Raw genomic sequence first — 15,459 nt, 5'->3', positions numbered from 1 at the left:
TTATTTTTATTCAATCAATTACGGCAAAGCATAAAATACTAGCTTTATGAAACCGTGGGGTTGTAAGTACATTTTTTGTATTTAGTGATAATATATTTATATCACTACAGATTTTTATTTATTGCTCTTTTAGCTTATATTTCTATTTCGTTTCATGTGTTTTATTCAAAGTTATGAAACAATTTCATCAGCGTAGAATATAATATTTCTACCATTTTGTAATTTAAATATTTCGTTTATAGATCAAATATATAAATTAAAATATGGGACCTAATATCGTACCTTGCGGATGGACATTTTCACCATTTTTTTTTTATTTGTAAGTTTCCAAATTACTAGAGGTCGGGATTTTTTTTCAATACAGAATTTCCGGGATTAACTACCACAATATGTTGTGCTCATTTTATAGAATACTAATGTAGGGTAATAATATGGGTTCTTCATTCGACGTCTTGAATTTATCACTTAATAAATAAATAAGAAGATTGATGCTGGGGTATTTGTCGTACGTAAAAAAATATATATTTTAAAAACTGTTTGATAGTAATTTAATTTGTTTTTAATTTTGTAATTATTCCAATGTAAAACCCACCCAAAAGGGTATTAAAAAAATATTCGCGTAATGGAACTAGCAGATTCTTCACCAGAAATATAAAACTATTTTTTTCAATGTTGGGGCAAATTTATGTAAAAACTTTTCAAAAAATATACAAGGTGTCCGGTGGTTAAGTGCGCTAACTTCTGGAGGTGATTCTACATGATGGTGGAAGTAAAAAAAGATAAAGAACCTTTTTATAAACTCCAATACAAAAATATTTAACCTTAGAAGAATATTTATTTTTCCATGCCAAAAATCTAATTTTTTACCTAAAAACTACCATAAAACATTGAAATTTCTAAACAAGTTATTATTTGCAAGACATTTAAGATACCCATTCATAATCTTGAAAACCCACCTAAAATAAAATCTGACATTGTTCATAAAATGTATTTGTATAATAGCACATCATAAAAACACTTCATTTTGATCTAAATAATTAATTAAAAATATATACCCCTTTGACAGTTGTATTTAACTGACTAAATAAAGTAAATTAATAAAAGTGCATGTTAAAAATACATAAATTTCCAATATTCTACAATAACTATGAAAAACCAATCAAAATTTTGAATTGCCTTCCTTTGGTGTTAATCGTTTGTTATCCATGATTTAGCCCTGCCATTTATGGTTCAATTATTTAATTCATTTGTTAATTTTGAATGCGAGACGGTAATAAGCGCCTTGCGTAGGCCTATGAACATACTTTCTTTTATCTAAGGCAATAAGTCATAATACGTAAATGCTTTTAGTTCATTCTGCAATCGCATCTTGCTTGCTTAGATTCTCTGAAAATCCCTATTCTCTAGACTGTCTGGAGCGTAATAATTTATTTTCTTCGTGATAATGAACAACTTTATCAGAATTTTTGTCAACGATATTGAAGGGTAGTTAGTGGTTTTTTAATAGTTTTCAGTTTTAATTATTAAATTACAATTCTGTGTTAAGCTCCATAGAACATATTGGATATCAATTTTATATAGTCACGATCTGACAAATATTTTCATCCTTACATTAAATTCGTTGGGGTTTTCTTAGCTGTCATTAAGATAATTGTGATTTAATTAATGAATCAAGTTTTAGCCATTGTGAAATGGTAGTTTAAGTTCTTTCACGCAAATTCACTTTAAGCCGTCTGAGGTTTGAATGTCGCTAGTCCTATAATTAACTGCCTTTACCGAACTATTAGACTAAGTTGTTAATAGTTTGGACGAGAGATTAGCACCGTCCCGCTTTACAAAGTGGGCGGCTGCGGGAGGAGATTACTGTATGCCCAGTGTACCTCCGCACCTCTACCATTACTTAAGTTCTCTCTGTTCATCTCTAAAGTTCATCTCTACGGGCTTGGGACCCTGGGTCGGGTGAAGTATTATTGCCGTCACTGGATATCGGATACCCCCGCACAAGGATACATTGGCTAGGTTCAGATACCCTCAAAACCATTGTACTTTATCATGTCACCTAAAAGTGTTCCAAACAACCTCTCAACCTCTCGCACCTTTTCTCACCCGCGATGAATCCGTACAACCTTTCCAGAAGTTTTTGGTAAAAAAAATTTAAAATGTTTAGGTTCTTAAATACAAAAGCTACCTCTTCCAAAACTCTAAATGCTTGACATTCTAAACGCGCGATTGTAATATTACGGTTTTCAAAATATTGAAAGAATGTTACAAAAATATTTCGATCCGCGATGTCTTCTAAAAGAAGTGTTTAATAAATATTATATAAATGCCAGTAATACCTACAGAGAAATAAAATGATAATTTCTAAGGTGTAATGAGAAACCATGTTTCATTATGTTCTGGTTGTTGATAAATACCTTTTTTATTTAAGACTTTTATACAATATGATTAAGTGAATTATGTGTCCTTTTTGCCGATATTAGACATATTTAAAAATAGAATTAATTACAAAAAATTATATTATTAAACGGTAAGCGAGCTAATTAAGAATCGTATAAAAAATGTTAAATTCTTTACTTGTTTCGTAGCATTATATTTGATTATGGCACAAGGTTGGCCATTTAAGTCGATTTTTATAGGGTATTGTTTTCTTTAAATTTAAGTCAATTATGTGTAGTTTTTTCTATTTTATATTTTATTTTATGTTACTGTTTCATTTTTCAATATAATCTAATTTTACTTATAATCACGGTTTTATAGTTGTGTTTTCATAGATCTATTTTAAACCTTTTTTATAATAGATTACGTCTACGTACTGTTATTATCTACTATATAATAGAGATATTCTCTTGTGTACATTACATCATGTATCACTTTAATTTAAAAGCCTTTTAATGCGTAAAAATAAATATATATATGTAAATTAGATTATAATCAATTTGAGTTACTAAAATTGTTTTAAAGAAAAAAAAAGATTATAAAAAATAAATTGGTATAATTTTGAATGTACGAGTATTTTTAATCTTTCTTTTAATATTTTCTTTAAAATATCTTTTGTCGATAAGATTTATCTTTATTTTATTTCTAATTTAAGGTGAAATTCTTGAATGTTTTCGATATTTTTTAAATTTAATGGAAGGTTATTAAAATAAATTATGCCTAGATAAAGATAGGTATTTTGAATGAGCTTAGTGTTAAATTTTGGGATTTTAATAGTTTTCTGGTATATTGCTGATGTATTGAATTCCAAGTTATGAGTATTTGACTGTATTTCTTTGTAAATTTGAAGTATTGAATATTTTTGATACATTTTGTCTACTGTAGGTACTTTGAAAATTGTAAAAAGAATTTCGGTAGAAAATTTTGACGGTTTTTTCAAAATTACTTTGATTACCAATCTTTGAAGTACTTTAAGTGGGTTCAAAATTTTATTATATGTTCCTCCCCAACCAATAATACCATATTGTACTATAGATTGAACAATCGCATAGAACACTCTTTTTAGGTTTTCTAGTCTAAGAATATTACTAAGTCTTATAAATATATAAATACATTTCCTAATCCTTTTGACGAGTTCACAAATATGTGTTTTCCATTTAAAATATTGATCTATATATACACCAAGATATTTGATTTTGGATGTTGGACTAAGGATAGGACAAGTTTGATTGCAGTTAGTTCTGCCACATATGCGTTGGTGTATTATAATGTTTAACTGTGGTTCTGATTTAAATTTATTGATTGAAAATGGGATAAATTTTGTTTTTCCTGTGTTTAAGGAGAGAAGATTTTTATCGAACCAAATTTTCAGTATATTAATATCAGCATTTGCAAAGTTATTAACTGTATTCCAATCCGCATACGGCATACGATATTATTTTCCCATTTTGTTTTTGTATGAATATGTCATTAACATAGATGATAAACAGTAACGGACCCAGAACTGTACCTTGTGGTATGCCGAATTGACTCGTTTTTGGCAAGCTAAACACATTGTTAATTTTTACGACTTAAGGTCGTTTGGAAAGGTAACTTTTTACCCATTCTAGAGCTGTACCATTTAATCCAATGTTTCTTAATTTACTTATAAGTTTGTCATGCAATATGCTATCAAATGCTTTTTTGAGATCTATGAAAATTCCAAGGCATTTTAATGATTTATCTAAAGAATTATATACTAGGCTTCTCAATTTTGCAATTGCATCCTGTGTGCTTCTCCCTTCCATAAAACCGAACTGGTTTTCATTAATTATACCATTGCATTTTATAAATTGGCTCATTCTTTTTTTAACTATTTTTTCAAAAATTTTTGCTTTATTTGAGATGACCGATATGGGTCGGTAATTGTTTACTTCTTCTGGATTACCTAATTTAAATATTGGAGTAATGGTAGTTTGTTTGTCAACTGACAGGAATACTCCGCTTTGAAAATTTGTATTTATTATATGCATTGGAAATGTTTCATGGTTTGGAAATTAGATTTTTAATGTTTTTTAAAATATCAACTGTAATTGCATCAAAGCCCGGAGCAGAACCTCCTTTCATATCAGTTATAATAGAAACTATTTCGTCCTCTGTGGTGATTTCAAATGTTGCAATTTTTTTTCAGCATCAATATTACAGTCTGGAGATGTTATATTTGGGTCAATATGTATAAAATTGGCTAGATTTTTCCCTACATTTGCAAAATAGGTGTTAAATATATTTGCGGCTTTTGATGGGTTTTCTTTACAAGATTTTTTCGAGTTATCATGATTTATAGCACTGATTTCATTATTCCTGTTTTTTTTGTCAATTATTTCATTTATCACCGTCCATACTCTTTTACTATCATTTTACTAGCCTGATCCAACTTATGTGTGTAATAACTTTCTTTTGTATGTTTTATAATATAAGAAAGTTTGTTCTTATATGCTTTTAAATGATTGAGTAAAATTTATTATTTGGTTGTTGATATATATTTTTGATTTTTTGTTTTACAATAAATTGTCATTTTTCATCACATTTAATTATTTGTTCTACAAAATATTGTTTTGTTATTCTTACATAAATCATATACTTGAGAAAATCACCAAAATTGTAATCTTTTAAAATGAATAAAATAAAAACTATAATGAAAAATACTTTGAACAATACACCACCAAATAGTCCAACCAGTGAAGGCCTGTAATTTCTTTTTAATTGGATTTAGGTAAAACAAAAAAAAAATTAGCGACAAAAACCTTTATTGTACGTTGTACAACTAAGCGTGTTTTTGTAGTATCATCTATTGCGGTAAATAAAGTTTACAGCACAAAACTTTCTGCAAGCTGTTAAAAAATTAAAAAATTTCATCTGCTTTCAAAAACAGTGATTCATCTTGGATTACATTAAAAAATTAGCGAATCTATTTGAAATTGAATTTCAAGTAGGAATATTAATTCTATGACATGATTTTTTTTGTCCCGAGCAGACTTTCTGGTTTCTTATGGTGGTTACCCCTTTTCATCATACTTTAATTATTATTATTCAAAATGTGCATCAAAAATGTAGCACTACGTTCCATTTATTTAAGTTAAAATCTGAAATAAAGTTAAAAATTCCACACAGTTTCAATTTCGTTAAACTTGTTTTCCCTAATGTGGTATTTTGTCCCTAGAGCAGTGCAACAAACTTGTTGAACCCGCACTGAAGATTTCACACTACATTACGTAAGTTCTACGAATATCGTATAAGTAATTACAAATTTACTCATAGCAGCGTTGTGAAGTTGCATCAGAGTGCATGTTCTTTGTGATTCTCTTCAAATAATTGTTCAGTTAATGTGACATACGAGTCTGATAACGGGGGTTTGAACGACGCTCACATTTTAATTATTTCTTATTTCTTATGAACGTATTACTACAATCTCAAATGTTGTTTGAGGTATATCTACAGTTGTAAGATATTTATATTAAGATTAACAAAAATATGTCCTTATCATAAAAAATATTTTATGTAAAACGGTTTGAAAATTTTATAAAACGTTATTCATGTATAAAATGAGCGGTAAACACCAGATTTTATTTTTTAGACGATGGATTAGTAACTTCCCAAGGGATTTCTCTAGAAAAATTTGTGATTTTAGTAATTCGCTTACTAGAAATAATTTAAATAAACCCTACGGATTTTCTAGGCCTGATAAGTCTAAGACGACCGTAGGTTTGTCCATTTCACTTCACTTCATCACTTATATCGTTTAGATCATCACAGTATTTTAGAGATTTTATAGAGCAAATTCTGTTCAATACACCAATGCAAGTTGTGTACGGCTTCTTCACTTACGTCGTTAATATTCTGGCATTATTTTAGGGTACTGTATCGTTTTAAATTTTCCAACCAGTGCAATGCATTTCGTAGACACAAATAATGAGGAACTATGCTAGCGCGGATAAAATCTAAAAAAAACAATAAAGCATTATTAAGTCTTGTGTTTGAGCATTAACTTACTTATGAACACTCAACGATTTTTTATAGCATTTTAAAAACAGCTGTTTATGGCAGTTCCGAAAATAGTTGATCTGTAACACATTAATTAAATGATTTACTATGCTGATAACTTGCATTACACATGTTGGTGTTGTTTTTTTATGTTTGATGGTACTAAACAGTGTTATAAACCTTTCTACATCAAAGCTGTTTGAAATTTTTTTTGTATATATTTCTTAAAGGCAGTTTGGCACTAGGCCTTTACTTTATTCGGCATAATTAAAACAACTCTTTTATTTTTATTTTATTTGATCAAACAAAAAATTATATCCTTCCTCTTTCCCTGTTTCTTAATTTTCCTATCCTTTTGGCTCGCAACATTCCCCAAAAGGATTACATAGTCACATTGGCTCTCAAGAGCTTAAAATTTGTGCGGTAAAATTAATAAATTAAATAAAATTATTCTCTGAACATTTTTTGAAGAGCTTAACCAAGGCGGGTCAATAAAGATCTTGATTCGCTCTACTCCCGATAAATACTAAGTACTGTGTTTGAAGGGTAGAGAATTGGGTTGCGGATTATTCCCAGAATACATAATGGCCTACTCATGTACTTGTGATGTGGATACTTTAGTTAGACGGACCATGAATTATTGACTTCACAAAAATGGATTTATAAGTAGGTATCAACGAAAATTGATGAATAAAATAAAAACAAAGTTGTTTAATATCAAACAATCAATTTCCGAGGTATTGATCCCAAGAGGATTTACCTTAATCTGACAATGATATTAATCCTTGATATAATATAATACAAAATCATCCATTGTGTCTTTATCTTTTTTGTTCCCGTGGATTGGTAGTCAAAATGTTTTGCAAGATTGAATTGTCCTTGTATCTCGTGCGGGACACCCATGAAGTTTCGTGGGGGAGATACAAACATTTTTCGCTGTGTCGGGGGAAGACAACTTTTTCAGTCTTTGTCAGAAGTCGAACCGAGAAGACGAACCGAATGATACACCTAGATAATGGTAAAATAAAAAAATTTTAACTTTTACAAATTAGTAATTTTTGGTTTATAAGGGAACATTATGTCAATATCTTTTTATGGCTAAAGTTTTGTAGTGTTACAACGTTTTGCTTGATTTTTTTTTTCAATTTTAAAATATGGATTATTTGTTGGCTAGCGAAAAACGACATTTCCGAAATGTCTTATTCATTGGGTACATCCTAGAAGTTAGGGCATCGGTGACCGTCAGCATCATTTATGTTATATTGTTGATCGGAATATTGCTAGACTGCTTTTACAAAAGCTGATTTTAGTATACCGGCTCAATACATTCCAACCTATTTCCTTCAATCTCATAACATCCCTCAAATTGGGGGAATCATTATCCCAATATTCTCGGCGTAGTTGGAATTCTCATGCGGTAAATATTTTGTTTTAAGTGTCCACAACTTGTCCTTCCAGAATGATTTGTTCCCGACCAATCTCTTCACTGTTTATTTTGTTGACTTTGCTTGTATCTTTGTAACCTTGTGTCCTTGTATCATCGTTTCCTTGTATCTTATTTTCGTATCCTTTTATATTCGTATCATTATATCGTATCCTAATATCCATGTATCCTTGTATCTTGTATATGTGTATCCCCATTTCCTCGTATCATATTAGCCTTGTATCCTCGTATCCTTGTATCCTTGTATCCCTGTATACTTGTATCCTTGTGTCCTTGTATCCCTGTATCCCTGTATCCTTGTATCCTTGTATCCTTATATCCTTGTATCCTTGTTTCATTTCATCATTGTATCCTTGTTGCATCATTGTATATTGATTGACATTATTCGTTCAGGTGGCTCCGCGGAGGTGCTGGTCTCCCTGGAGATGCCCAGGTTCGCTGCACGCGGTTCCTCTGTGGCTCTGCACTGCGCGCATAACGTGCAGCCCGATCTGCTCTACAAGGTGGAGTGGCGCCGGGCGGGCGGTAAGCTGGTGCAGTACGTGCGGGGCCGCAACCCGCCCTTCAGGTCATACCCCACGCCAGGGGCTAGGCTGAACGTAAGTACACATTATTTCATTTCCATTCTATTCAAACGATGATTCATGACTACGAAGAGATAAGGTAAAAAAAAAATCATTTGTTACACTTTCATAATTTTTCTTGACTATGGTCATGAACTGAAAAAATTATCAATCATATTGTTCATCCGTTACATTTTTTTATTATTTGTACAGTGGAAACAAAACAGTACATAGGCTTACTATGGAAGTTATACAATATAAAACATAATAAATATTTCATATTGGGTACCAATAAAACGTTTCTTTGTAATTTTTTATCTTTGGTATATTGAGCAATTATGTAGTGTAAAGTGTGTAAGTATGCGTGAGTGTACACGGAGAAAAGTTTTATGTTATGTTTGATTATCCGGACGCAGTGTGATATATTATAAATAAAGCGTGTACGTGCATTTGTCGTATAATTTTTGCGAAAATATTCGGATTTTCATGAACACGTTTTTGTGATAATATATTCGTAATTTACTATAAGTTTATCAGGAAACTTGTTAATTCATTCGTTAAGGCCTGCAATCCCGTTATTAACCGGATTAACAATAATTTGAAGAAATTCTTAATTAGTAATACTCATTTTTCTTCGTGTACTTATTTACTACTCACTACTGTAAGACTTGCGGGGTTTCAAGATTTTTAAGAATATAAAATTGAACAAATGGGTTCTGCTTGAACGAGACGACATATTATTTCGTCCTTGTGATGTTGACTGTGATATTGTGACCCAAAACGACCGATTTGACAGAAAACACGATAGCCTATTTTATCTACTTTTTTGCAAGCAGTGTTCCCGTAGCATATGATGGTCATGTTTTCGTAAAATGACCAAATGATAATCCGGCCACGTTGTTCCTTGTCAGATCTGCGTATAGCTCTAAGCGCGAATTAATTCATAGGACGGCAGAAGGCGCAGAGTTCCCAATAATCTGTTATCAGCCAGCGTGCTCTGTGGAAGACCTAATCCTAGGCATAGATTACGTATTAACCAGTTTAGCAAAGCTATGAAAATTATTTAAACCTCCTGATCCTGATATCTTGATAATGTGTTATCGGAATTTCGGTTAGGTTTCTAGTATTGGAATTAGATTAGAACTTTCATACTTATCTTGTTTTATGAGACCGAAAGATTCAAAGTTAGCAATTCATAGAAAAGGAGGCAATTTAAAATTATTTAACATAGAAACTTTCCGAAAAGACTTCATTAATCTACTTTTCGATTTTTTTGTGAGCACAATACATTTTGGTGTAAGTATTATAAGTATAAGCATTGTAATACATCAAAAAACAATGACCAAATATAAAAGAAATAATGATATATGTTATGGGGCTCATTCTGCATTTAGAAATTCTTCATGAAATGGTCAAAATATTTGAGATTGAACATAATACAAATTGGAGAGAATTTAAATGTCTTGGTCAACTCTTGATGAATGAAAAATATGTCATAACCCAACTAATAGGCCAAGGCAAGATTATTTAGTGTTATCAAGTTTAATTTGAAAAAATCCGTTTTCACTTTTTCTTTTTTATTTATCAATAGTATTATTATTCAATTTATAAGAACAGTTTATAAATAAACCGTCTTTAAGACGAAACAATACCATAAAATAAAGCCAGAATTTTAACAACGTAAGCGAAGCAGCCGTGCACAAAAAAATGCTACGCGTGGCCCTGGTGTATGTGGGGTTTATTTTAATTATTTTTGATGATTATCACAAGTTTTTTTACAGGGATCCTTCGGGAAATTACTAATTCATTGTCTAGACAATTGATTTTATTGTTCTAGAACAATAAGATTTTATTGTTCTAGAACAATAAAATCTGATGCTAACTGCTAATTTTATAGTTGAAAAAGGTTTTATAAAATTTTCAAACCTTTGATATAAAATATTTTAATGGTTAGGTCCTGCTTTATTAATCTTAAATATAAATAACATACATCCTTAATAATCCCCTAGTAACATTTAAAATTTTCGCAATAATTCCTCAGAAATAATTAAAATGTGAGCGTCGAACAAACCCCCGTTATTAGTCTTATGTCGCCTTAAGTGGCTTCACCACAGTTTAATAATACCCTCAGATGGTGAAACAGCTGTAACGCGTAAAAATAATAATACAAACAAATACACATATAAATACTTGTTTATAAATAAACTTTTTTTATAAGTGGAATAATAATATAATTGAATATATTACAGAAGAAGAGAGAGGCATGATTTATGATAACGGAAGTTGCCGAAACTCGTGGCTTCGAATCCTAACTAACACAGCAAACCTCTTATAAGAAAATGCACCAGAAGAAGAATAAATTTAAATAATATAATAAGTATTCATCATTATAAAAAAATATGGACCCAGGAAGAGAAACGCATAAAAGTACCAAAAATTGAAAACACCGTTCACACAAAAATCAGCCTTTCGACTCGTAATGATGTTCTTGTAGAAATAACTAATATTGGTTGATTAATAATTAAAGAAGAAGATAATACTAATAAATCTAAACGAAACATAGCTGGATGTTAGTCGTAGCGTCAAATACCTGGGACATATTATCACAGACTACCTGAAAGACATCGAGGATATGGAAAGGCAAAGAAGAGCGATATCCGTTAGAGCAGGTATGCTGTCAAGGCGTTTTTAATTTTGCAGTACAGACCTGAAAAAGATACTATTCAACGCATTCTGCACTTCGCTGTACACGTCAGAACTGTGGGTGGATTACACTGCATCTCAATGGCATAAGCTAAAAGTCGCTTATTATGATGCTTATCGCCAACTATTCCGCCTGCCGAGATACTACAGCGCCACGGAAATGTTTCTGGAGGGACGAACACTTTTTCAGAGCGCTTTTCCGCCGCCATATGGGAAGCTTATGGCGTAGACTACGCCAATCAAGTAACATAATCATCACTGCCATGGTTCCCTGGATGATGGAGTTCCCCCTGATGGCCTGACAGGAGACGGGAGAACTAGTCCAAATATCCTCCATAAACGGCTGCTTACACAGCTGCTTTTTTGTTTATCTTTTTTCACTTAAATTTTAAAAATTTTGTGCCTATGTGTGTATTATTATTTTTCTTATTCTAATTACATATATTTTTTCAAAATATGGAATATATTGCATTGCAATACCCCTGCATACATTCTGGAATAAATTCTTATTATTATAACAAGACACAGAAAATAAAAAGTTAACGGTCGCAACTGAGAATCGAACTCAGAGATGGCCGAGTGGATTGAGGCATCGTTTCGGTAAAACAGAGATCCTTGGTTCGATCCCCCCTTGCGACCGTTACTTTTTTATGTCTTGTTCCATATTTTGTTTAGATTTATTGATACTATCTTCTTCTTCTTCAATGATTATTATTGATATACAAGACAACAAAATTGAATATTTCCTGAATTTAAAAGTAAATAAGAACGTTTTTCGTGAGCAATAAATTTCTCTTGATTTCACGCACGTAAAAGATTGAAGTACACAATCATAAATAAATTTAAATGAAACTCGTGTTGGGGTTGTGCACCTATTTTGCGTAATAAATAATAAATTATACCTTTCCTAAAAAACTTTTTGGATACGAGTTGAACATCTTCTAAGAATTTTTCGTACTAAAGTTGTTTTGTATGCGGAACACAGAGAAACGTGTTGATGATGAACGTGTCATGTTGTTTTCACTTCTGTAATACACTAATATTTCCATTAAATCTATGACATATCCCAGAAGGTGAAAGAAGTTGGAGAAACGGATTTTTTTAAATTTCATTAAGACCAAAATTATTTAAACTGACTCCAAAAATTTCTTAGAATTAGCAATTATTGAGAAAAATAAATGCAATATTTCTGCATTTACGTTTTCTAATGAAGAAATATTTAAGGTATGTTCAATTTCATCATACGAGTAATCGACTATAGTCACCCCTGAAATTCAAGTAAAAAACATTTTTGTACATAATGAAACTATATTAACTCTTGGGGAACTTTCAATTGTACCATATAATAGCCTAAGATATAAAATCGATCTAATAAGTAAGTTTCTAAGTATCGCTGTAACTTATTACGGACAAAACTCAAGATTGCCCCTTGAGCCACTTCTGAAAGAATAAACATAGAAGGGAAAAGTCGTGGAAGATATTTATAGCCTTCCACCTCTCTTCACCATTTACAAAGGAAATCATTCATGTTCAAGTCGGAGGATGGAAAACAATTAAACTTTTAGTAAATTAACAATATTATTTAACCAGCTGAACACGCGTAATTAAGAAGTTAAAATAATTACTCCATACTTAAATGTTTTATAAGACGTTTATTGTTCGATACTATTTGCTTATTGGGGTATTTTCACAAACTATGAATACCCTTAAAAATTTATTAAGGAGTTATAGTTTATTTTTCTGCTTCTGATCATTGTACCAAAAATGCGTAATTTAAATTTTTCATTCATAATTATTGATTATTTCGAAATGTTTCCAACTGGCCACAACGTCATTGCCCATTTACGAAATTATTTAAAAAATCGATTAAAGTATAATACTTAATCAGTCTTTATTTGCGAATTATCAGATGTATAAAGACATGGATCGGAAGAGAGGTCTCGAGCGGAACTAAAATGGGAGAGGGAATGGTCATATAGAAAAGATGGTTATATACTAGCTTGTTTCGGAAAATTACTTTCCCGGTACAATTTTTATGGGATCATTGTACCGGGTATATGTAGATCATGATAAAAGCCATATTTTAAATGTATTTTCAGATTTTTTAAGACGTATACAGCGTACATTGAAGACAAAGACAACATTATATTTGATAAACCTCATCTTACTGATAGTTCACTCAACTTGCACAACATCCATGTGGATGTAAATGATGTTGTAACCTTTTAACCTGATCCTTGTGTTCTTCTAAAGTGAGATGCCGATGTTTGAAAAGATTTTCCTTCAGTTAGCTTGAAATGAGGAAGTCGCAAATTACAGGCATGCAGGGTGTCGACGAAAGAAGGCCATTTTCAAGAAACGTGCGGACGGCAAAGCCCCGGTGTTGTACGGACCAAACCATAGTAACGAGTGAAAAAAGCACCACTTTTTCGACACTAGTACTTCAAAACTGCATTATCTGTTTTGCTGCACCATTTATAATTATTATATTTGTGGTTGATGCAGAGACCACGTGACTAGAAGATCTATCCTCTCAACCCACGCCCTCTGAAAAATAGTGTAATAATGTGTTACTTCAATCGAACCAGATCAATGCAGTTAAAGCTCTGCCTGCTTTAGTAGCCTTGCTGCATGTTAAAAACCAATCCTTAGAAAAAAAATTATACTAGTAGTTCTGTGAACAACCTCGCATTCAAAAAAGTATGTATATCATTTTATTTTATTTTATTAATGATAACCAATATTTCCTCCGAAATCTTCAGTTTTGTAACAACGGACTTAAATACGTACCAACTTTATTATAAACCAAATTATATAACATTTTTGTAAAACATTTTATTTTAAATAAGGAATTATACAATTCTTGGTGTTGAAATCTCAATAAAAGTTATCCATTAAGTAAAAGTAGGCTGACAAAGTGGATGAATCAGATTGATGAAATGCCAAACAGTCGAGTTAAAACAAGACTTCGCTACGCTCAGTCAACAATATCATTACTCCACAATTTTAATTGCATTTTAATGCCTTCCACGCTGCAATTTTTTTTTCATCAAACATCAAACAAAACAACACAAATTAGTTTCTAGATAGTGAAAAATCTGCATAAATCCTTTAATTTATTCCAGTCTCGTGCCACCGCAGAACGCAATCCTCTTCCAGCTTCGTCTTCAAAGCAAATTGCATCAGGGACTGTCTTTGTGGTAGCCTACCCACTTCTCAGCTACCCAACTACACAGCTACCCAGATATATACAAGTACACAGTAGGTATTCTTACAACGTGCCGCGGCTTAAAGCCAGAGTACCCTCTTTTGACAGATTATGGAAGTACCTTGTTTGTACTTTGTGCTACGTTTTGTGTTAAAGATTGTATAATACATATACTTACTTGTTTACTACCTGGCTTTGTCTGAGATTTCAACAATCTATTATCTTATTTTAAATTTAGAGATACAATTAGATTCGGTATTGCGTACTATACATATCTCGTCGAAACTTCTTCCCCTATTAGAACACGATAAGCGGTGCGCATAGACCGAATACGGTAGTATAGTTAGAGAGTTGGGAGAGTTGAAGGTCAGTTGGAGGTAAAAAAGCGGAAATTATTTTTTCGATTCATGTCTCATCTAAATAAAATACATCAATGTAAAATACAATACAATGCGAAAGATCTCTATCAGCAGTGACCACATTTGGTAATTTTTCGCTATTAAATACTTCATATAAATACAGTTTTTTGTGTATTAATGGTGAGTTATGTTTTGTTTTCTTATAGAATTTATAAAACTGTTAGTAAGATAATCCATATTTTTTGTATTATTTCGTGTATTATCTTTGATCATTATATCTTTGGCTTCTGTTTTTCCTCCATCATGTCTCTTCAAGACCGTCATTAATACATCACTTCCTACAGCCCCTTCCTTAACCTGCCTCACAACTCTGCCCAACCGGGTGGTGACATCGCTGTGCTACCTTTAGACTTTACAGACCGGGGCTCTCTTGTGAGGTGTCGAAAAAAAAATTCCCTTTTTATTATATAGGTCGAGATTACTACAAATACCTTTTTTTATATCAACCTAATTTTCAACATTTTTTGCTAATATGGTACCTGCACACTTAAAACGAAAGAGCATATAGGTTTTTATAAAATATGTTTAAATGATAGTCCATCTCAAAAATAACTTCTCCAGAAACCTTCAAGAGTTTTCAGAACCACAATCGCAGGGGATTCACCGCCCACAAAACGTTCGCGGTCAAAAAGACGTAGTAAGCTAGTTGTGGGTTTCGGGAAA

The 15,459-nt window shown here is 31.6% G+C and overlaps 1 protein-coding gene across 1 annotated transcript in view; it reads left to right on the top strand.

The window, feature by feature from the left end:
* The window catches only part of LOC149421261 (nectin-3-like), a 261,104-nt gene that overhangs the window by 186,762 nt on the left and 58,883 nt on the right, over positions 1–15,459 (top strand). The window contains exon 2 of the mRNA XM_089635448.1: positions 8,297–8,502. Within this exon, the coding sequence (XP_089491574.1) occupies positions 8,297–8,502 (206 nt within the window). The remainder of the gene's footprint in view (positions 1–8,296; positions 8,503–15,459) is intronic.

The sequence above is a fragment of the Hesperophylax consimilis genome, chromosome 9, assembly GCF_061612785.1.
Source record: "Hesperophylax consimilis isolate HC1 chromosome 9, BYU_Hcon_1.0, whole genome shotgun sequence".
Classification (NCBI taxonomy): Eukaryota; Metazoa; Arthropoda; class Insecta; order Trichoptera; family Limnephilidae; genus Hesperophylax; species Hesperophylax consimilis.
Note: the sequence above shows the minus strand (reverse complement) of the source record. Positions and strands in the feature narration are given on the sequence as shown.